The sequence below is a fragment of the Gopherus evgoodei genome, chromosome 3, assembly GCF_007399415.2.
Source record: "Gopherus evgoodei ecotype Sinaloan lineage chromosome 3, rGopEvg1_v1.p, whole genome shotgun sequence".
NCBI lineage: Eukaryota > Metazoa > Chordata > Testudines > Testudinidae > Gopherus > Gopherus evgoodei.
Window position 1 is genome coordinate 144,555,832 of NC_044324.1, and position 24,969 is coordinate 144,580,800.

The 24,969-nt window shown below is 41.2% G+C and overlaps 1 protein-coding gene and 1 long non-coding RNA gene across 3 annotated transcripts in view; one reads left to right on the forward strand and one right to left on the reverse strand.

The window, feature by feature from the left end:
- Positions 1-15,658, reverse strand: part of LOC115648787 — a 68,515-nt gene extending 52,857 nt beyond the window's left edge. Inside the window, exons 1-2 of the long non-coding RNA XR_003999668.1 lie at positions 15,090-15,658; positions 9,643-9,770 (exon numbers count right to left, since the gene is read on the reverse strand). This is a non-coding gene — a long non-coding RNA (uncharacterized LOC115648787). The remainder of the gene's footprint in view (positions 1-9,642; positions 9,771-15,089) is intronic.
- A 138-nt stretch (positions 15,659-15,796) lies between these two features.
- The window catches only part of SLC35F3 (solute carrier family 35 member F3), a 277,816-nt gene continuing 268,643 nt past the window's right edge, over positions 15,797-24,969 (forward strand). For both annotated transcript variants that reach the window (XM_030556911.1, XM_030556913.1), the window contains exons 1-2: positions 15,797-16,115; positions 16,701-16,930. In XM_030556911.1, the coding sequence (XP_030412771.1) occupies positions 16,063-16,115; positions 16,701-16,930 (283 nt within the window). In that variant the 5' untranslated portion in view covers positions 15,797-16,062. The remainder of the gene's footprint in view (positions 16,116-16,700; positions 16,931-24,969) is intronic.

Sequence of the window (24,969 nt, forward strand, 5' to 3'; positions counted from 1 at the left end):
TGTAATCTCATACGATGAGGCTGCTGCACTCAAAGACAAAGATGGCGGCAACCTTGAGAAGGGAACAAGCTGTTAAGCTCCCCAGCCCTGATGAGAGGGCTGACAGCCAGCAGAGCCTTAACCCTCACAGAAGCATGAGGATCCCCTGAGCTGAAAGGGGGAAAAGACCTGAGATCCAGCAAACTCTGAAGTGGACTGTGCTACTCCCAGGGTTCTCTGAAGTAAAAGAGGCCCATACTCTGACAGGAGCTGCCTCAAGTTTTGTTTGCTTCCTTTCTTTTCCTTCATACCTCTATTTAACCTTGTTTGTTGACTGTGGGGTGTTCTTCCCCGAGAGGATAAGAAACATCCAAGAGGCCTTGGCTAGAGAGTTGGGTGCTGGCTCACTAGAATGACACATCTCCGTAGCACCCACTGCATGATTCAGATGATGAAAATGAACATGCATCAGTCTGCACTTCTTTTGATCGTTATCGAGCAGAACCTGTCATCAGCATGGACGCATGTCCTCTGGAATGGTGGTTGAAGTATCAAGGGACATATGAATCTTTAGCGCATCTGGCATGTAAATATTTTGTGACACTGGCTACAACAGTGGCATGCAAATGTCTGTTCTCACTTTCAGGTGACGTTGTGAACAAGAAGCAGGCAGCATTATCTTCTGCAAATATAAACAAACTTGTTTGTTTGAGCAGTTGGCTGAACAAGAAGTAGAACTGATTGGACTTGTAGGCTCTAAAGTTTTACATTGTTTTGTTTTTGAGTGCAGAATTTTTTGTACATAATTCTACATTTGTAAGTTCAACTTTCATGATAAAGAGATTGCACTGCAGTATTTGTAGTAGGTGAATAGAAAAATCCTATTTCTTTTGTTTTTACAGTGCAAATATTTGTAATAAAAATAAAGTGAGCACTGTACACTTTGTATTCTGTGTTGTAATTGAAATCAATATATTTGAAAATGTAGAAAACATCAAAAAATATTTAAATAAATGGTAATCTTATTGTTTAACAGAGCAATTAATCACAATCGTTTTTTACTCGCTTGACAGTCCTAATTCAGACCAATCTCTAATTAAAAACAAATTATTATTATTAATTTATTTACTCTTGTAAAGTTCATTTGTAATGAAAGCAAGAAAAGGCAACCCTTATTTGTTCTTCTGTCTTTGCTGCTCTCCACCTTCATGTTGTTTTTTTTCTGAGTTATTGCTGAGTGATTTTTCCGCCCCCAGGACTATTTGCTAGATACCTTGCCAAGTTCAGATCAATTTTGCTACCAAGTTTCATCTTGAGAAGGCACCTGTGGTGGGTTTAGCACCATACATGGGCAAATATTACTTCATAAATATTTTATGCTACTTATGAATATTTTATTCTTTTCCTGGAGCTTTTCTATAAATGTACTAGACTGTCTTGGGCATTAGTCTGTCCCTGTGTGGCTTTGCTAATCTCTCTAGATGAGAGATGTTTTAGAAAGAACATAGAACACAGGCATCAGAAAAGAAAGCAAACAGAACCATAGTTGACGTCAGCTATGGGTTTTTATTTAAAAAAGGCAGGCTTTGGGAAATGAAGGGAATTAGTTAAAGAAGTCAACTGGACTGAATAGTTCAAGGACTTAAATGTGAAGAAATCTTAGAATTTGCATCCCGAGCAAGAGGGGGAAACTGGCAGGGAAAGGCTCCAGACTTGTTAGTTTCTAAAGTGCCACAAGTATTTCTGTTCTTTATTCTGGATGACTACAGCAACTCAAAAGGGTTATTAGGAGCAAGAAGAGAACCTGTAGGGAATGGAAAAAAACATTTGAGACCTCTTCCTGGGGTAGACTGCCAGGCAGTTTTTGTTCCCCCATAGACAAGCAGTAGTTCTTAGTTTGGTTTTCTTAATGACCTTTTATTATCATATTAGATGACATGGTCATTCATAAAATTTCTTTAGAAGGCTTCCTCAGAGAATCTCCACCATTTTTAGTTCCTTGGGAATTTTTCCTGGATCAAGATGGGAAGATCAGATAGTCTCTTGCTCGAGGTCCTTCCAGACCTACATGTCTATGATTCCATGATCAGCATCATTTATTATTTTATGACTACAGCACCTAGCAGCTTTAATTGAGGGCTTTGAAATATTGATTTTTCAAGAAAATGAGAATATTAAAAAGTTCTTTAAAACAAGGAGATTATCAGACTGAGTACAAAGCTATATGAAAACTCATCACTGATAAGGTTGTTTACTTTTTAACTAAACATTGTTCATAAGACACAACTTTTAAAAACTATTGCAAACAGATATAGGGAACAACTTTGCCTGTACTCCCACACTTCACTGAAGAGATGATAAATAATTCCTCTGAAAAATCTCTAGTCTTTGAAACAAAGTGTGTGTGAATTTTGTGGGAATTAATCAGGAATAACTCCATTAAATCAAGGGAGTTATATCAGCATTAAAATTTCTTAAAATGAGATTAGAATCAGACCTTTGAATTTCAAATTGGAGGATACTTTGGGCTTAAATTTTTATGATTTTAAACATGTATATGAGTCAGCTTGTACAGTATTTTAGCAATGCAGAAAGACAGCTGCTTGTGCCTAGGAACAAGGGATTGTTTGCTGCTGAATCCACTGGGAAAAGACTACTTGTTTATTATTCATTTACCCATTACCATTTACTTGTCAACACAGTTTGCACAATTACATTTGCCACATTGATTTTGCAGAGAAACTGAAGATGTTGGTCTTCTTGAGCTTTGTATAGTCATTTAGACCTGGTAAAGTGCACGTATACACTCATTTTAAGTAAGTAAATCCATTTATTCATGTCTGAATATTGGTGACATCATAGCAGAATTTTCCATCACCAACTTCAAGCACTCAGCAAGTCAGCTTCCAGTGATCTGCCATACACCATGCAAACATCCCCTTGCTGGTCATCCCCTACTACTTCCTTCCATAATAACCTTCTGAAGGTTATTTCCATCTCTACCCCAATGTGATCAAAGTATATGGTTGTGCATCTGTTTTCTGACATCAGGATCTGCTCCTCTCCAATAATATTTCTAACATAGACATAGGGGGTGGGGGGTGGCTCATTGAGGACATACTCAAGAGTCTTTGCCAGCACCACATTTCACAACTTCAATTTTCTCCTTGTCAGCAGCATTTAACTTCCCACAATTCACATCCATAAATCACTATGGAAAAAATTAGGCTTTTCATCAGTCCCACATTCTGTACATTTTGGAATGCCAGAGTTTTTCCACACTTTCTCAAGGGAGGTCCTAGCTGAGTGAGCCATCCTTAGCTGTCTTCTGATTTCTGTGGAACAGCCTTCTTGGTTGGATACATATGATCCCAGATAATTAAATTCATCCACTGCCTCAACAGTTTGTCTGTTAATCGTGATGTCTGCTTGCATTTTGCATTTGTTAGCTGTGTCGGTGGACATGCACTTTGTTTTCATGGAATTCAGGAATAGTCCTTATTCCTCATTAACTGATTTTACAAATTCCAACATTTTGTTGCATAATGTTGGTGGTTGTCATCAGCATAACTGAGTTGGTCCACCAACTCCCCCTCTGTCAAAACCTCCCAAGGCTTGTCTCATAATAAATTCTGCATATATGTTTAAGAGGCTTGGGGGAAAATATGATTTTGTCTCAAACTCTGCCCAGGGGAAAGCCACTCACTGTCACCTACTGCTGTTTGCACCATGGTCTACTGCTGGTGGTGGTGACTTGCAATGAGTTGTATGAAATGCTTTGGAATTCATGTCTGCCAGTATCCTTCAAAGACAGTACTGTCAGACAGTATTAACTGCTTTTGCACAGGTGTAAATGCCTACACAAAGGGTAAGGCAGTGGAGAACCAGGCCAATTGGTTCTAACTCAGCCCAGATAAATGGAGTTTGGCCCACATACATCAGGGTGAAACCTGGTCCATTCTGTGATCCTACTTTGTGTCAATCACTAAATGTGAGAGGATGACAGTTTTTACATATGCCAGCTTTTTTGTTTTATTTTTCAATAGGTCAAGCAAATGCAAATTAAGCTTGATGCTTCAAATAACCAAAATAATAAACCACACCACTTCTGCCTGTATAGTTCTGTACACCATGCACCGCTAGCATGAATGGGGAAAAATGTTCTAGAGTATTCCGGACTAAAACTCTCACAAGGACAGCTACTGATTCAACCTTTAAGAATATGATTTAAAAGCTTTCTGAGTTTCCTTAGCACATGCCCTTTGGCATAACTGAACTCGCACTGCCGCCAATCCAGTTCAATCCCAAGCATGTTAATGAAGTGTCTTCGCCTTTTTATTAATTCTACAAGCAAACAGTCCATTCAGCAGTAACTCTGAGAAAGTTTAATCAAATAATGTCATTATTCCAAACTTATCACCATAAGAAATGGAAAATCAGCTAAAGAAATACAGGATGTAAATATTAGCTTCCCACTAAACAGTCTTCCACTGAGAAGCAGTGCTGTCTTGAGGCTCCCATGGAATAATGATGCTAACCTTTGGCCTGGTGAAGACATGCAGTAGGCTGGGATATTGTTGACCAGAAATGAATGGAGTGGAGAAACTTGAATAGCACCTGCGTGTATTATGCTGTGGCAATAATCAGGCAATCAGTCCTTGCTATCACTATAATGACAAACTCATCTATTTTTGAAACATTTAAAAAAAAATCTGTTAAATGTCTCAAAACCAGCTGAAAAGATACTGGAGTGGAATAATGTACCACTCGGGTAAATGGCAGTTTTAAAATATACCAGTTCCAGATAAGGAAACGCTGAACATTTTACAGGAAGAACATACTTGATTTCTTGGAGGAAAAAGTGAGTGAACTGTAGTCTCAGCCAGGTTGGGCAAAATATTTTGATAACTCTTCCTTCCCCCCTCCAAAAAAATTATTCCTGAACAAGACATTGAAAAGATGTGTCTGCATACTGTGATAGACCCAGGCCAGTTGGGAATAGCAGAATAGCAGAGGGCAGATACATTGGATTAACAGTTTTCTGACCAGAGCAGGGGCTGCTACAGGCTAATGAGAACACCTGACTCTAATTAACCTGCAAAGAGTCAGGTGAGGCCATTTAATGTGACCACCTGACTCTAATTAAGGCCCTGCTGATACTATAAAAAGGGCTCACTCCAATCAGACAGGGAAAAGCCAGGGGTGAGGAAGTGTGGCTGAAGGGCTGGTTATTGAAGACACTCTCAGACCATTGTTAAAGGAGCCCTAAGATAAGGGAGAAGCAGGAGAGCTGTGGGGAAGTGGCCCACGGAAATGTAGCAGCTCTGGCAGTGAAAGGTTGGCTGTCAACAACTGCTACCATTGGGGTCCCTGGGAACCCAGAGTAGAGGGGGGCCAGGGTTCCCCCCAACCCACCACTACAGGAACATCTCCTGGGAGGGGAAGTCAGGCCCCTGTCAGGACAGGAGGCTGAGCAGAGACTGTGGGAGTTCTCTCACCAACCTCCTTGCAGGCCTGTGATGAAAAGGGCTCAGTAGACTGTAACCCTGGCCCTAGAGAGAGAAGGGCTACATGGAGGGTCACAGTGAGCCACTGAGGCTAGCATAAATAGCCTAGAAGCAGAGGACCCACGGGAGCAAGGTCAGAGCTCTGCCACAATACCTTTATTATAGTGTTCAAAATGCAACTATGGAGATGATACCCATGTGATTAAATTGCAGGGCCATGTAATAAATACATTTATAATGCACTTTTGACTATCTTATATGTTCTTAGTTCATAAACCCAGCTCCCAGGATTTTTAACATTCCAAACAGCTGAGTAGCCTCAACCAGCTGCCATTGTATCAACCAACCCCTTCCCGCTAGCCTAGTAAATCACTCTCCAAATTTTCCTTTTTCTCCTCAAAAATTACCCCTACTCAAAGACCCACACAGGCATGATTCAGTCCTGGGCCAGTGATGCATTTTCTGTATTTAAAAATATCACAGCTTTACACTACTTCATATAGCTGCAAGACTAGAAACAAGGGGAGACTCCCAGCTTCCTAGTGAGACCAGCACCCTCTCAAGATAATTGACTTTGAACATAAAATAGGTGTCATGTTACACAACTCACCAAACACATCAATTTCTTTCCCCCCACACACACAACCAGCTTCCTTCCAGTTCCCAGCCCTCACCCCTTTCCCCTCAGATTCTCCATGGCTCCTTGTGGGGTTCTCTTCTCAACACAGTGGACTGAGCAGGCTGCTGCTGTTATGACTCCTCTCTTTCTCTTATCTCTGGTGGCTCAGCGTACCTCTCGGCCAACAAAGTCCCAAATATGGGATGCTGCATCTGACAATGACCCAAAATGAGCGGGACACAAATTGATATGGAAAATTTCCATGGCCTCAGGAGCCATTCCTTCCGTGTAAATAATTATTTTTGTAACCTCCATTTCATGGTTCTTCCTTCCTAATTATTTTGGAGAGTAAAAATGAGAGGACAGCAAATTGGTGTGGGACAGCGGTGACCTTGGGATTAAAATGAGTGTGCTGCTCAGCATTTTGTATCTTTGGCACCTCCTCTAGTTCCCTTTGGGGCTCTCCCTAGAGGAGAAGGAAGAAACTGAAGGCAGGGAGGCAAAATGAATGGGTAGTAGGGGAAGCAGCAGAGGGTGTCTCACCAATCGATACTGAGAACCAAAAAACCTGACCGTCAGCAGGAAGGCCAGGGAGCCAGATGAAGGGCTAGCAAGCCCTACTGCAGGGGAATGTGATGGACAGGAAGTAGGCTGGGAGGTGGTGAGGTTCCACTTCAGTTACAAACAGCACCTTTGTCTGGGAGTATTTTACTACTTTTTGCCATAATCCAAAACCAAAGACAGTTTCCTTTCAGGGAGCACTGGCCTCTTCCAACCGCAGGCTGATCATCAGAGCTGGATCCCTTCTGTGATCTTTTCAGAACAGTTCCAAGCCTTAAAGGGACAGGGCACAGGAAAACATAGTCCTGGCTTTCCATCCAGTTCTTAAACAAACAAGGTATGTTTACATTAAAACACTCTAATATACATATTCTGACTTATGAGTCTTACACAGGAGAGCAGTAGGCAGGAGGGAAAATGTGAGGGGTCAAAGATTGAGGGAAAATGAAATAGATGAATATTGGAGCTAGTTGTTATTCTGGAGGAGGGGCAGGAGACTAGGCAGGGCAGGGCAGGGCAGGACAGGGAGGGAGCTGGAAGAGGGCAGAAGAGGGATAGGGTAGTGGACTAGAAAAGGAAATGCATTGTTTTGCATGTGTCCTGGCTGAGTGGAATGGGAATGGGGTTTTGTTTTTTATCTGTTTATTTTATTTATTTTAGGAAGTTTTAACAGATTTACAAATATTGCTGTGTAAATATCAGAGATGATAAAACAGATCATCAGTGCAACAGTGATGTTTGCTCAGAGAAACTTTATACAATAATATTATCATCAGATCTCTCTATCTCATAGGAAGCCCCCATTCTGCAGATGAAGCCTCTTTATGGTACTCAGGATGTGTCGTTTCTGGTGACCTCCCCAGACTGAGTGAAACTTCTGATTACACTTCGATCAAACCAGACAAATCTATTAAATGTTAGCATTTTTTTAAAAACGGAGAAGTGTGCTATGCATTGCTGGAAAGTCAGAACAGTAGATGAGCTGAATACATATGCTACAACTGTCTTCAGCAAAATGGGATAAATTAGAGATGTCAGTCACTGCTTGCATAAGCAGATGGGACTTCACTGAGGTCAACTGAGTTATTTCTGCTTACACCAGCTGTGAATTTGGCCCCTGGTGTCAGCTCACAATTTCAACCTGAACTTTAAATTTCCACACTTTTGTGGCCATAAGTCAGTTGGATAGATATATTTTATGGAAATATTAAGTTTTTTATATAATATGAAATGAAAACATTTTGACAGGATAGACTAGAAGAGCTCCAGTTATGCAATATGTTAAGTTACTGATCCCAAATATTTCACATGTGAAACAGCCTGTCAGACTCCGATACTCTTACTCACATTGACTAGTACCGTAATCACCAAGTGGTTCTCACTGATTTCAATGGAACCACTTATGGTTTTGGTACCACTCAGCATGAGGCCCCAACTTTGTTTATATGGCAAAACTGTATAATTTAGCTATATAGCATCTCCACACATCCCTACAGTACTGTCACCCTTTGTGTTGTATTTGCCTGAGTGACACTGTGAACTCCTTGGGATAGGATAGGAACCTTTTCACTTAAGGGTTTCTGTATACCTGCAGTGCTCAGTTAAACAATATAGCTATGACACAAAAGTATTGCCTATTTAAAAGACTCAGTTACAAGGAGACTCATTTAGCACGAACTAGCTTTTTCCCCACCACATTGCAGAGCTTCTAGGTGCGCTTTTATGAACCCGCGGAGAGAAACCAAATTAGATTGCTTGATGCAATAATTTTCAGAGATATAATTGTTTTAATGTATTGTGATATAACATTACTACCCTTATTGTGGTCATATGTACAGAGTGTGCTATGTTAGTCATGTACAATTCTACTTACTCTCTCCCTTAAGGTATTATTTTTGATGGTTATAAACTCCTGTCCCAGGGAAACTTTTGTCAAACTAGTGCTGGTGAAAGTGAAAATAATCTTTGTCTGCAACAAGGTATTAGGTTGTCAGTAACACAGCCAATAGGACATATCAGTACACTGCCTGTTAAAATCTGACTGCCTAAGGATCTGTCAGCTGAGCACGTAGCACCCTGATGACTAGAAACATCTGTAGCTTCTGGCCCAGATCCACAAAGGGACTTAGATATTGCACTTCTCAGGGCTGGTTTATACTGGGAACTTACACTGGCATAGCTCTGTCGCTCAGGGGTATAAAAAATCCACACCCCGGAGTGACATAGTTAAGCTGATATAACCCCCAGTGTACGTGCTAAGTTGATGGAAGAATTCTTCGGTCGACTTACCTACCGCCTATCAGGGAGGGGGATTACCTTTGCTGAACTTCTCCCATCGGCATAGGTAATGTCTACATTGAAGTGCTACACTGGTGCAGCTGTACCACTGTAGCATTTCAACTGAAGACAAGTCTACAGCGTCACAACAGGTAATTTGCAGATGCCTTGAAAATCACTGGGATCCACAAGCCCTTTGTTAAGCACCTTGGCTTGCTATATAATGAATGAAGAGAGAGAGGTGGCTGAGAATGCGATCCACAAAAGTAAGTACACTATGCAGGGAGCTGCCTAAGCTAGCTAATCAGAGATGCTGAGGAGACAAGTGTGTCCTAAGGCCTACTCCTCTCAGGATGTTAGGTACTTAAGTCTAGGCTGCAGGGAGGCACCAATCTGTCTGGCCCAGTCTTATTTATCTATACAAAGTGCACCAGTTTCAACAAGAGAGACAGAGACACTCTCATCAGAATATCTTATGGTTCAAGCTGTTCTGCAGTGGCTCAAGAGAGTGAGCACCAACTTCAGAGCAGACTGTTAAGAAACAGGACACAACCCTCAAATTGGTTGTGAGTTTCATATGTAGATTTCACCAACCAATTACCAAGCGTAAATTCCTCGGGCACTATAACAGCCTTAACACGGAGTCACAGACAGTTCCCCTGGGTACTTGGATCCATCTTACCACCCAGGTGAGCCTACCTTTGTGATAGATGGTCCGTTACACCATGAATTACACCAATATTCAGGCTTCCAGCCCCAAAAGGACCAGTCATCCCAGGTAAATTGCACCTTAGATCTCACATCAAAGACAACACTTGTAGTGAATCCTATAATAAATGATATACCGATTTATTAATAAGAAAAGAAATGAGTTGTTTACAAGGTATACAAATGAGTTCTAATCATAAATTAAAAAAGTAATAGACACTACTATAATAAGCAAACTCTATGTCATGTAGGCTAATCCAGGCCAATCACCAGGGATCTTTTGCTTATGCCTAGTAATCTTTGCCCCCACCCTTACCCCCAGAGTCCAAGCAGCATAAAGATACAGTTCCTCCTTGTTAGGGGTTTTTATTCCCTTCTCCCACTTCTACTTTGAGCTTTAAACTCAGCCTATGGGAGAAATTCACTTGCAAGATTCATGTTTGGGAAGGGGACAGGGGAAAAGTGGGAGTTGGTGGAAAGTAAACAGCAAAGTCTTTTGTCCTCTTTGATGTTCCAGTCTAGTCTGTCTGGTGTCTGGGTCCTCCTTGTCAGTCAGAACATAACACCTTCTGTTGGAGACCAGCATTTCACACTAATTAATGTCTCCCCCTCCTGTCTGGTGATTTACACCATTAGAAAGGTTTACAATGCAAATGCCCAAATATTACCTTAAGATACAGGGTTCACTTCTGGGTCTAGTTCTGTTTAATATCTTCATCAGTGATTTAGATAATGGCATAGAGTACACTTAAAAAGTTTGCAGACGATACCAAGCTGGGAAGTGTTGCAAGTTCTTTGGAGGATAGGATTAAAATTCAAAATGATTTGGACAAACTAGAGAAATGGTCTGAAGTAAATAGGATGAAATTCAATAAGGACAAATGCAAAGTACTTCACTTAGGAAGGAACAATCAGTTGCGCACACACAAAATGGGAGATGACTGCCTAGGAAGGAGTACGGCAGAAAGGGATCAAGGGATCATAGTGCTAAATGAGTCAACAGAGTAATAATTGCAAAAAAAAAAAACCAAAAAAAACCCCAGCAATCATCATTCTGGGGTGTACTAGCAGGAGTGTTGTAAGCAAGACATGAGAAGTAATTCTTCAGTTCTACTCCATGCTGATCGGGCCTCAACTGGAGTATTATGTCCAGTTCTGGGCACCACATTTCAGGAAAGATGTGGACAAACTGGAGAAAGTCCAAAGAAGAGAAACAAAAATTATTAAAGTTCTAGAAAACATGACCTATGAGGGAAGATTGAAGAAAATTGGGTTTGTTTAATCTGGAGAAGAACAGACTGAGAGGTGGCGTGATAACAGTTTTCAAATACATAAAAGGTTGTTACAACGAGGAGGGAGAAATTTTTTTCTCCTTAACCTCTGAGGATAGAACAAGAAGCAATGGGCTTAAATTGCAGCAAGGGTGGTTTAGGTTGAACATTAGGAAAAATTTCCTGTCAGGGTGGTTAAGAACTGGAATAAATTGCCTAGGGAAGTTGTGTAATCTTCATCACTGGACATTTTTAAGAGCAGGTTAGACAAACATCTGTCAGGGATGGTCTAGATACCACTTAGTCTTGCCATGAGTGCAGGGGACTGGACTAGATGACCTCTGAAGGTCCTTTCCAGTCCTATGATTCTGTGAATGTGAGATACTATAATCTCACTTATAACATCTGAATACTTGTAGGTTGCTGCATGTATTAAACACTAAACACATTCTTAGTATTCTAGTATCTATTTTAACAATACTAACACACAGGTGAGCCAGACTGATTTCAGCTATGTATTTGTCAGTATTCAATTGAGGCATGGGGACCTTGGCATGACCTGGCACCTGGTCTGCCAGTATTACATATGCATTAGGGCACTCATCTGAGAGGGAGGAAATTCCTGTGCAAATCCTTTCTTCTCATTAGGTGTGGGACAGGGGGAAAGAGGGGAAATTGATCTGCAGCGTCCCACATCTCAGATGAGTGCTCTAACCACTTGACTAGAGGTTATTAGGGAGGCCCTCTTCTCCCTCACCACCTTCTGTGCAGCAAGGCATGCTTTGAACATATTTAGTGGCCTGGACACCATAGGGGAGATAGATGGGGTAATGCCTATCTCTACCAGGTATGAGGATCCTGTTGGGACTTAGGCATGAGACAGGCATCCAGGGGCCTACCAAAGCAGCAGTGCGCATGCCCAGAGGTTGTCACTCATGCACCACGAAGATTTTTAAAGCAAAACGGTAGGCACCATGTAAGTTTAGGCACCTAAAGATTTATGTGGCAGTTGAGCAGAGGTTTTGTGGATTACAGTAGCACCTAAGTCCCTTTGTAGATATAGACTACTGAACAGAATACTCTGTACTCTGTTATAGGTAATACTTGCTATTCCTTTGTGCTAAGACATTTTGTGAATACAGCTGTTTTTCACAATACAGTAAAGCCCAACTATACACAGTGTTTGGGGTTATTCATATTCTGCACACTCTTGTGAGACATTCTGCAAAGAGATGTTTACACAGGTGTAAGCTCTCTCATGGATTACTGCAGCAAAACTCTGGTGTCACAGCAGCCCCACCAGATGTCCTAATTAACATGCCAGCTGACACACTGTGCCAAGTCTTACTTGAGATGCTTATGTCAGTAAAATAAACCAGATTTTGCCTACTGTCTCTCGAAGTAGCATGTTCTATAATACTATATTGTGAGTTTCTCTGCCTTACTATAATATTGTATAATTGTTGCTTGTTGTGGGATAGTGTTATTAATATTGCAACATCTCTCAAATGTTGAAAAATCATGAGGTTTTTTTAAATAACTGGTTTTGGTCCTCTTTATTTGCCTTATAGGGTGCAAGGAGGGTCACATTTTCATGCTTTCCCCTGCAACCATGAGGACAGAAAGCATACCTCTTTTTTAATGAAAGCTAAAACTCTTTTATATTCACATGAATCCAGCAGCTGGAGCTTTAAGAAAAACATCAATTATTGTAAGACTTACAATAAAATAATGAGTTCACAATTATGATGTTTCCTTTTACTGTAGTTTTGACATTTTAACTTTACTTACGTCCACAGAGCCCTTTTAACTGCGCCCCCTTGTACACTTGACCAAAGGAAAAAGGAAGTTCATCTTTCTATGAATGACTGTTGTAACGGGTTGTCAGTACTATCACCCAAAGGATCCAGTGTCACACGTTGCTGTGTGCCACTTATAATGTTACACTCATTTGTGTAGTTTCATTTACACTAGTTTCTTGCTGTAGTATGAAAAAGAAGAGAGCAGGAAAATAATCCCCTATCAGCAGGTCTGAGTGCAAGGAACAGTTCTGGTTTATCTCTAAATTGACATGTAGCCACTGTGGCCCCATCTCCTTTGTACTACTCTAGTGGCACAGAGGATGGAAAGTTGTCCTAAATAGGGCAGATGGGCAGAATCCCAGTGAAATAGATGGCTTTATGCCTCCCCACTTCTGGTGTCAAACTAGGTCTCACGTTGAGTGAAACTTGGTTGGAACCAGGGAACTGAACCTACATTACATTATTTTTAATATACATTGCTGCATTTCTGTAGAGTTTAAAACTCTCATTCAGACACTTCAGGATACTACAGACATGAGAATTCCTTCATGGTGAATTCCCACCCTCACCTTCCACACACAGCCCAGGTACCTAAACTCTGTACAGGGAACTATGCTGGGTTTGGGAAGGAAGTAATCCCAACCCAACTCCATTTATAGCTATTGTTCCAGATGCTACTCTGGACTAGGGTATGAGACCCCTGGAGGCAGTTTACATGAAGCCAATGATCTATGTAATTACAGATTCAGTGGGCATCTTCTTGACACTGTCCCAGCCATCCTTAAATTCATCTTGCACTGTGGTTTATGTTTACCTTGCAAGGAACCCAGCTTTGTTGCACACAGGGCTGAGTTTTCCTGCACAGCTCCTACCCATCTCTGTATAACAGGACCACAATTCTGCTATATCGGAGGGTTTCACCCTGAGTTCCCAAGCAACAGTTGTTTTCATTTTAGCATACTGCTATTCAAAATAATGATTGTGTATGCATTAAATAAAATATTTTCAATACATGCCTTCAATACAATACACAGTTCAGATATTTAGTTCAGCTTTTGTCTGATTTTTTTTTTGTTTTCTAGATAAAGCGACAATGATTCTTTAACACTATGCAAGGCAAGTGGTTTTATTTAACTGATGTCTGTTAACTTTGCAATTAAATGCCTAGGTGCTCTAAAATATATCAAATTGAAGAGGAAAGATTTTCCCCCGGTCCTTCTACTAAGATTCTTCTATCCAAATAAAAAAAAAAAGCTATGCTTCCAGCTATGTTCCTACTTTCAGATTGTCAGATGTTCTCATAATAAATAATGCTTGCAGATTTTAATCCAATTTTTAATTGTGTATATGTACACAAAAACAATATATAGGCATTAAGGCAATCTAGACAATCATTCCCTATACTATTATAGGTCCTGATTCAGCAAAATATTTAACCACATGCCTAAAATGAGCAGTCAGTGGGGCTACTCACAGACTTAGACACCTTGCTGAATTAGTAATGGTCCTAGAAAAGATCCAGACTTGTAGTCTCTTTTCAGGCAAAGTCATTAGGAAGTCAACAGGAGTTTTTCTGGACTAAGGGCTCCAAGATTGGGCCCAAAGTCTTTGCAGCATTAACACAGATGTTTAGATAAGATTTTCAAAATGTACCCAACACTGGGCTAACTTTGCTCTCATTGACATCAGTGGGAGCAGAATTAGATCAATGCTGTGTTTCTGAAAATCCCACCTATAATTTTTGGTTACATGATATATTATGCTGGGTTAATGAGTGCTTAAAACATTTTAATCAATGGTTAATCAATTGTTATAAAGTCAAACATCTCAATAGGCTGGCTATAAGTGTGGCTTACAACTACCTGATATGTTCATAACCATCTATAAAATATTCTAATTATGTCTGTAACATGCTTAAAACATATACTAATCACTTACTAACCCTTTATAAATGGAACCTTAACAAAGTGTTACTGTTCCTTTTTCTTTCAATAATGCTGTTGTCCTTCTTTGTTCCAGTAGTCTCAATGCTCTGAAAATGTTTTTATTTGTATGGCACTAGAAACTAAAGGTCCCAGCCCCACTGCACTATGCACTGTTCAAACACATACCAAAAAGCCAGTCCCAAACTACCCCAAATAGTTTGTGTTCTTGTGATTAAATCATGACTCTAGAAACTTGGAGATCCGGACTCAAATCTCAACTCTGCTGCAGTCCAGCTGTGTCACCGTGGGCAATGATCTTAAATTCTCAGTCCCAAAACGTGCCCAATTGAAATCAATGGGCGTTAGCATACCAGGATCTGAGCCTCTATTGACTATTCCTCAATTTCTACAAAGGCAAAACGTGGATAATTCCTACCTACCCCACAAGAGTGGCTGGGTTTAATCACGACTGTTGTTGGGAAAGTGCTTTGAGATCCCGGGATGGAAGATGCTGGAGAAGTGCCAAGTGTCATCCAGCCAACCTGTGGTTTTTAGGAACTCCCCGAAAATCCACTATCCAGGTTTAGTTACCTCCCGAGCTCCCAAAGTCAGCCAGGCTGAAGCCCAGGGTAAATCCCCACCAAGTCCCTACGCTTGACGGGAGCAGCACTACGTCTCTGGGCGTTACCTTCAGTCCCGCAAAGCAGCCCCCCTACAGTGCCGAGTGCAGCTTCGGCCGGGACTAGCCCAGCGGGCGGACCCGTCCCGGCCTTGGCCGCTAGGGTCGGTGCCGGTGCCGGTGCCGGACCACGTTGCAAGCCCGTCGATTTGGAGGCGCGTTGGGAACAGGGCGACCCTGAACCTGCCCCCTGGGCGTTTGACGTCACCGTTGTCCAGTCCCTGCATTTGCCCAGCGCCGGGGTTCAGCGGGGGCCCCTCCCCCGCAGCTGAGCTCTGGACAAGGCTGAGGAGCCGCCCCGGCGCTGCCGGGCCCCCCGCAGTCGGAAGCGAGCGGGACTGGCAGGGGCTGAGGGAAAGTCGGGAACGGGACTGCGGGGCTCCCCCTGCCGGCGGAGCGCGGGAAAGCAGAGCCCAGGGAGGTGGGGGGGCGTGAGAGCGGGCGCGGAGCCCTTCCCTCCACCCACTCCATACGCTCCGCTGCAGCCGCAGCCAGCAGCCAGCACCTGGCCTCCGCTGGGGACAGGCGACGCACCTGCGGCAGCAGCAGCAATCTGGGCACTTCACTCCCCGCTTCGCGAGCGGCCGGTGCAAGCCTCGGGAGCCCCTCTGCAGCGCCTGCGGACCCGGCACCTGCCCCCTTCTTCTTCTTCTCTGTCCGATCGGCCGGTGACAGCCCCCGGCTGCACCTTTTCCTGAAGTCTGGGAGCCCCCACTCCACCCCCGCTCTTCCCTATGGGGATCCGAGAGTTTCCCAACGGCACGGCGAGGGGCAAGACCATCACAATGTGAGTATCGCCCCCGGGGCGACGCGGGCAGGGCGCTCCCTTGTTTTGCACCGGGGAGGGGAACAGGTACCTGCAGCGGCAGGAGGCGCCCAGCTGTGCTGCCCACTAGCCCACGCTGGTTCCCCGGGGGCGGGGGATCTGCGGGTCAATCCCAATGCGGGGGGGGGGGGTGTCCCAGTCTTGTGGGAGGGCAACACGCGAAGTTCCCGGTACTCCTGCCTCCATCCCCCTGGGAGGCCGGGAGCCAAACGCCGCAGGCTGCGCACCTGGGGAAGGGAGTTCTTCTTGGGGTGCTTTACACAACCCTAAACTTGCTCTGGAGGGAGCCCTATGGTTTGCGGGAGGATCAGCTGTTTGTAGGGTCCGCGCTCAGCAGCTCTGCCCCTTTCTCGATAGGCAGCGCGCGGGGGGTGCCGGAGTGGCTGGCAGAGGGGCGCTTCTCGCACGAGCAGTGCCCGGCCCTGTACACTTATTGGGGAGTGAAAGGGGAGCTCCCGTCCCTTCCTTCGCCAGGTCAGCGCTCGGCACCTCCCAGCACCTCAGCTGTTACCGAGCTGTGTTCATGTCCCTTTCCTGCCTTGCCAGTGGCATGAGGAGATCTCCAGATGTCAGTCCCAGGAGGCTGTCAGACATCAGCCCGCAGCTCCGGCAGCTCAAATATCTGGTGGTGGATGAGGCGATCAAAGAGGATTTGAAATGGTCCCGATCCGTGGAGGATCTCACCAGTTCTTCCGTGGGGCTCACTTCCATCGAGGAAAGGATTCTGCGGATTACCGGGTATTATGGCTATCAGCCCTGGGCTGCCAGCTACAAAAGTAAGTCTCTTGTTTATGCCTTCTCTTCTCACCAGCGGTAGCAACACTCCTCCCCTCCCCCCTCAATTTTGTCGTCTGCTGCTGCTGCAGCTTCTCAAGCTGCCTGCAGGGTGTGGGGCAGGGCTTGCATTGCACTCAGAATTTAACCCTGTCTCCCCTTTTCTGTGGCAACCCCTCACATTGCTACTTCAATGTCCCAGCAGTTTGGAGTGATGGAAATTAACTGCCTAATTTTATTTACTATCCTCTTTTTTCCTAAACTGGATCATATCAGCTTTGTCAGTTTTGTAGTTTCCTCTAAAATATTCCCTTTCCCTCAGTTGGAAGGTTTAATTATATTTACTTTCTGAACCCCTGCTTTGCCTGTTGACATTTGTGTCTGATGAGATTGATAGCTACTTCAATGCTAAACAGTGGAAAAAGTTGCTCACAATCTGGGTCTGTGTTTGATGTTGCACTAGGTGGTGGCATTATGATCAATTCAATACATATTAGTGTGAGATTTAATCATTTAAACTTTCTCCTTATTAGGAAAAATGCTGGTGATTATAGAACACATGTTAGCTTTTGTAATGGGGGGGAAAGGGATTTCAGTTTAGTGCTGGAACTCAAGACAAATGTGACCTGTACAAAAGGTTACTGTGACATAACATTGTTAAGTAAATCATTACATTACATGTAGGTTAAAGTTTGTATCTTTTATACTGAAAATGATAATTTTTCACTTTTTTAGAATGTCTAAGTTGAAAGATTTAAAGAAATGCTTTCATTCTCTGCTAAAGGATTTAGCACATGATATTCATTTTTTGTGTAAAATCAGGCTCTGAGTGATTTGATGTTAATCATATTAAATTCAGTATTAAAAACATTGCGCTCTGTATTGCTGATGCCATAAGTGAAGTATAATGATCAGCTTATTTGTGACAATTGCTTCGGTGCTTTTTAAACCTGTATTAGTTTTTGAAAGTAATACATTATTCCATATCCTCTCCCTAATATCTTGAAGAATCATTGTATTTTCACAGGAATTAAACTTTTCCCTGAATTAAAATATCTTTACCCTTTCCAACACAGCCTCCTGTTTGCATGCTCATAAACTTTGGTGAGAAACTTATTCTAGTGTATAGGGGCGTAAAGCTTGTGATGATATCTTGAAAAGCTTTAATAAACATGTTGGAAATATTCATACGTCTATAACATGTATTTGTATAACTTGTGTAACGTTGATCTTCCATTATTCATCATTACCAAAGATGACTGCATGTAGTAACAGTTTTTAAGAATTCATTTGCTCTTGTGCAGAAATCATAATACTGTTTGTATCATGATAATACTGTTCATAACATCACAGTTTTCTGTTGTAAAAATATTATTATACTAGAGGATCATGATTTTGGTGGAAAACTGGTTTTGACAAAAGAAATCTTTGTTATAATTATTAATTGTATGCATTTCTAATGCAGTCACCCTTGGATTAGCTGATTGCCAATGCACTTAATAATAAAGGGGAAAGGTACAAAAAACATGTTATACTGTCTTTTTCTGTTTTTCATGAGCCATCAGCAACTCATTAAAACATTATTGTAGGATATTAGAATATGAATTAGCAGATAAGGTCATGATAGTTTTTGTGCAAAACCAGTTTATTGTATTTTTTCTATGGTTATTACTATTCTACGAGTCTGATTTTGCTGTCCTTACTCAAAGGGAGTTGTACCTTTCTTAAAGAGTCATCCCACAGACCATTCATCTATGCAAAGTTATTGGATCCTGTGATCAGACCATGTATGGGTGCCAACTTTTGAGTTGGATATTAATGTTCCTATCTGACACCATGACTAATAGGTCAATTGAATTCACGGTGAGTTATTGCAGATGATCTTTCTAAAATAGTAAAAGTCATTTTCAGCTGCTCAATTATAATCTATTGAGATTTATAACTCCACCATAAAAGTTAATTATGAGCCAAAACTTGGCCTTCAAGGTGTATTCTCTATAGCAATTTAAAAAAATTACAAATGACATCTTAGAATTATAATGGTGGGAAATATATATACAACTTTTCTGAGGATTTTTTAAAAAAATCTATCTCAGAATAATTTTACCTATGATTTGAACCCATTTCACAAACTAAAAAGATAACAACAACCATATTTTATAAACTGTGTTGATAGAAATGTAGAAAAGATTATTTACATCGCTAGCTACTGTTATTTGGCATGACTCCAATGGAACTACTTTCATTTACATCTGCAGGGGATGTGGCGGAATGCATGTAAGTTAGATAAATCAGCAAAAGTAGAAGGCTGGGTTTATAACAACACTCTGAAAACATTTTTAAAAACTCCTTTATTTTGGCTCATGGACGTGTTGATGAGATAAGGAACCTTTTACATTTTAAGCTGCCAGGTTTAATCAGACTAGGTCAGTGGTTCTCAAACTTTTGACTTGGTGACCCCTTTTTCATAGCAAGCCTCTGAGTGCAACCCCCCACCCTTTATAAATTAAAAACACTTATTTATATATATTTAACACCATTATAAATGCTGGCGGCAAAGCAGGATTTGGGGTGGAGGCTGACAGCTCACCCCCCCATGATCCCCTGAGGGGTCCCGAACCCCAGTCTGAGAACCCCTGGACTAGGTACTGTGAACAGAAATAATTTACAATAAATTTAAATTGTAAGCTCTTTGGGTAGGAATCTTGTCTTCTAATTATATATGTCTGTAAAAAGTCTAGATACTGTTTGCACTGTATAAATAATAATGAGGTGCTCTCTAGGAAACTAGTTGGTGATCTAGTTCTTAGCTTATGAATGCATAAATCAGATTTCATTTCCCCTCACCCCCTTTTAAGCCACCTCCGCCAGTGAAGTTTTAGTTACTGAAAGTCTAGCATCTAGTGAGCAATTCCACATATTATTTAGACTCATATAGATTATCTAATTTATTTAGACTTTCAGAAATCCTTTGACGGGGTCCCTCACAAGAGGCTACTAAAGAAATTAAGGAATCATGAGGTTAGAGGTAAAGTATTGTCATGAATCAAAAATTGTCTAGGAGAGTGGCTTTTTCCATAATGAAAATTGACCTAATCAAGCTACATGAAGAAGCAAACTCATGGTAAATTAATGTTATAAAGGTGAAGCAATGCACACTGGAGAGGGGGGACATTTAAATTACTGATACACCTTACAAAGTTCTATGCTAACAGTAACCATATCAATTAAGGAAAGGGACCTGAATGTCACTGTAGACTGCTCAATGAAGACTCCTGCTTAAAAAAGTGCCGCTGCTGTCAAAAAAGCAAACAAATTTGGGGTGCATAAGGAACGAGATGGAGTAATTCAAAGAACAATACAGAGACAGTGTTCTCTATTAGGATACTGATCCTTCTTAATCAAAAATTAAGAAATGATTTCAATTATTTGCTGTCATAGCAACATTGTAATAATTGTGTTTAGTTCTGGCTGACTACTATTTTTGAGTAAACTCTGAATAGACATTTTTATCTTGTGTCTTTCAATTTCAGGGAAAGAAAAGAATTAAATTTTCATCGTCAGAATGGTCATTGATTTCTAACAAACAAATCAATTGCTTTACAAATTTCTTCATGCAGCTTTAATTAAATCTAATATCTTCTGTAGTGTGCTACTTATGTATGTGGAGATTCTGGGCAGAACTGTGGCCCATAAGAGAGGCTGTGCAAGCTGTTGTAACTTGAGCAGGTCCTCAGGGCTGTCTCTTTATGCTGGTGACTGTAGACCAGCCCAGAATCAAAAGAGCAAAGAGATGATTTGAAACTACTTTAGCCGTCACCCCCATCCCATACTGCCGGCTGCAAGTTTTGTATACATCTCTTGGAGGCACACCACAGAGTCTCATCCTAAATTCTGTTTCATTGGAGATCTTTGCATATGTTTGGAAGGCCTGAATAGTGATGCCATAGGAGGTTAAAACCTGAGTTGCAGCTTTTCTAAATTCAGATTGTATGGGGAAGAAATGCAGAATCCAAGCCTTAGGTACTTAACAAAATAATTAGTCTGAAAGGTCAATTCATGCTTACATTAGTTCTTTTGAAATCCTCATCATCTTCCTCTTGCTGAGGCAGGAGCACAGAACGAAAGAAATAAATATGTTGTTTCAAATATTACAATGTATTTAGGAATGTACTTTTTAATATCTGCAATTACTTTAGTTCTGCATTTTCCGAAATTTGTAGAAACATAGTTCAACTACGTTATTCTAAATATATACTAACTTATTTGCTGCATTGGGAAGGGTGTACATTCTGGTGATTACTGAATTTCTGTAGGCACCAGTGCTTCTCTAAATAGAAATAAAAATGGAGCATAAAGCATGATAACATGAAATAATATATATTTTCTACACAAAACTGCTTATAACAGAACTAGGTTTTGAATTTTGTATAATGGCAAGACTTCTTAACCCTCTATGGTATGTGTACCAGAAATTAAATTTCAATGGAAATAAATCTAGCAAATAATGTAGGGATTTTGTACTTACTCCTGGAAATCTCTGGATTTGGAGAGGACTTTACATAATATTTTCTAGAGGAAGATTTGATATTGCTTTATAATTACTCTTGTGTACCAGACAGTTTTATTCTTTTCTGCATTTCAGATTATTTTACATCATCATTTAACACTTTACAAGAAAATGTAATATGCATTTCTCTGTATAAGAGAAATGCAGCAGAAATGCAATCTCTAAACAATGTAAAGTCAGTGTTTTATGACTCGCTAAGCCCTTTTCCTCTCTTGATGAAATTATTGCACAAGGGGAAATGGAAACCCCCCCTTACTCCCTTCATTCTTTAATAGAGCATTTCTCGCTCAAAAAGTTGTTAAAATATTCCTTTCTATTACACCCTCATACAAAGGACAATGTTGCAAATAAATATAGGAGTGGAAAAGTCTTTGGGTGAAATCCTGGCTCCCTGGAAATCCATGGGAGTTTTGGCCTTAACTTCAATAGAACCAGGATTTCGCCCTGCAGGTTTAGGTCTTTGAATTTGCCTGCTATGCACACTCATTCTCAGAACTGTGCACTGAACACCTGTTCCTAAGGCAACTGCATCCAATTACACCTACCCATACATTTTTAAAAAAGATCCTGAACCCTATTGAAGAACTCTATTTAAAATGTAGAATAATTTACTATTAACAAATGCGCAATTTTAATTTTCTTTCATCCTGCACTTGCTATTTAATTACTACTACATATTGTGTCCTGAGATGGGTGAGGAGCATCTACAACAAAGGGAAAGAGGAATATTTCTCCTTCGCTCTCCCCAGGAAGTTAAATACACTGGGTTCTGTATATAAGTGGGAGTGGGGGAGAAATATGTATACTCATATGTACATACACACTCTCTCTTTCTCACTTATTAACTCTCTCTCTCTAATCTGAGACCAAGAATGAAATCTGCTAATTGTTATCTTGGATGTGCCAATCAGTAATACATTGAAAAATACATTGCTCAAAACATAACACCTCCTCAAGTGTATATAGCATTGCATTTTAGTGGAGGAAACAAGCTAATACAAAGCATTAAATATTAAAGACGTTAATGATAAACAGGCTTGATCTTTTCACAGTCTATTGTGGGGTAGGATGGAATAAAAGATGGAATTCTTTGCAGATAGAAACACAGATGATGATGGTGGGTGGTGGGGGTGCATGAAAACGTTCTGGAAAAAATTCAAAATGGCACTAAAGAGAAGACAAAGTTTAAATATGATTTTATATAACTTGTTGGATTTTGGTTTTCTTAAATCTATCTACCACAAAAACGTATAAATAATACACAGGAGGTGTGTTAGAGGAATGTCTAATTCAAGTTTAAAGTCTGTCTACTGAAGACTAGTTGGCTTCAGATTAATGCATTAACCTCTGACCTTTCGGATTTTATTTTAAAGTCACAATCTTGCAGTCTTTACTCAAGTGAAATTCTCATTAAAGTTGATGGGAGTTTTTCTTGAACAAAGGTTAAAGGATTGAGCCTCCAGTGTACTTAGGTCCTAAATGGATTACTGACCACCACACAGTTTGCTAGGGAAGCATTCACAAACCTTCACACTTGCTCAAGAATGGAGTAGATGTTGTGTCAGGAGTGTGGTGACTTGGCAGCATTGTGGAGAGAATACTGTACAGTGCCTGCTTGTACTATGTTTGGTTTCAGTTAGAGCTTTTTACTGTCTTCATAAGTACCAGGTACTACTGTAAGGCCAGATTCTTGCCCCCCTGTTCTTTGTGGCTTTGTGCCCCTCAGGTAGTGCAAAGTGGCAGGAATCTGATCCCAGCTGGCCACATGAGAATTCCCCTAATTGTGCTCAGCTAATGTAAACTAGGGTAGCCAGCTTCCTTGTCAGCTCCCTGGTGCAGAGGAACGGAACATTGTGTGGTTGTTCTCCTGCAATCCTTGACGGGCCTGTGGTCCATTAGGGACCATAACTATCCAAGGTAAATTATGGGAGCCTAGTGGCCACTTTAACTCTTGCTGGGCTGAAGCAGCTTGAGAGCCAGAGAACTATAACTAACTCTCAGACTAGCCCCACCCCCACCTTCTCTGAACGGGTCTTGGGGCAGGAGAGAGTTGGCGCCATGTTTAGTTTTTGGGGAAGAGGATGATACTTGACTGTATGGCATTAACCAAAATCACTTACATTATTACTAGCCAGAATTTTGCCTTTATATCAAACCGTGCACATACTGACTTCTGTGGGAATTATGTGAATGTGAGGTTAGCATAAAGCAGGGGTGGCCAAACGATGGCTTGTGAGCCACATGCAGCTCTTTTATAGTTAAAGTGCTACTCACGGAACCCCCATACACACTCCATCTACCAGATGTGGGGGAGGAGTTGGGGCTTCTGCCCTGTGGCAGGGTGGTGAGCTAGGGGCTTCAGCTAGAGCAGGGCTGAAGCCCCAAGACCCCCCTCTCTCCAGGAAAGAAGCCCCAGCTCCACCAGTCCGCCACTGGGCAGAAGCTCTGCTCCAGCTGGTGAGCTCTAGCTGGTGAGCCCCAGCTCTCGAACTTCTGAAAATTGTCGTATGTGGCTTGGCGGGTCAGTAAGTTTGGCCACCCCTGGTATAAATCAAAAAGGGCTGGGAAACATAGCACAATAGGAGGAATTTAGTCTGAGGAACTTATCCCAGACCTTGAACGGATGTAGGAGGCATTTTTAAGTCTTATGTATCTCCCCAGGACAGGACACAGTAGCTCCTCCAGCTGAATTTCTATGCATTGTGTAGTAACTGGGGGGTACGAAATGACATTGGATTCCATGATAGCTTCTTTCACTTCACATCTGTCTTTTTTAAACAATGCAAGGTTGAACCAGTTGTGCTGCCAACCAGCTATTCTCAGTAGATTTCACTGTAACACTCCAGTGGCAGCCAAGTTTAAAAAAAAAAAAACTACATAGGATTGAATTTAATGGGGATCTAGGGTATTTCTCTGACAATAACCAACGTTGGAACTTTAGTCTTTTTTCTTCTTTTTTTATAGACAATAATTCTACCATCTCATTAGAAAGATTTTAAGAGGTAACTTCTTTATGGGAGAAATTTAGAACCTTAATTAGGACATTTCTTTTTACCTGCTATTGATTTTAATATTTTTTCCTATAACTATGTATTCATAAATTCTTGGGATTAACTAGTGAGCACAGTTTAAAGTTTATATTGTTTTCACTTCCCACTTCTTTTATCATTTTCATTGTTTCTGTTGTAGTCGTGAAACAATGGGGATACTCTTCAGTGTCCAAAGTAATACCTGTAAATTCTCTGGGCTGCAAATCCTAGGTGATTTTTCCCTAGTGCATTATGTGTCTGCTTTATGTTTTAAAGGAGTTTAACTAAATTTATCCTTGATGTAACTTCATTTTGTTCACTGGAGTTATGCCACTGAGGAGTTTAGAATTCAGAGTTCATGAGAAATACTTCTATATTTAAAATAATATTTTCAGCACATAGGTCTCAATCATACAAAAATGCATGTTAGCAACTTTACTCA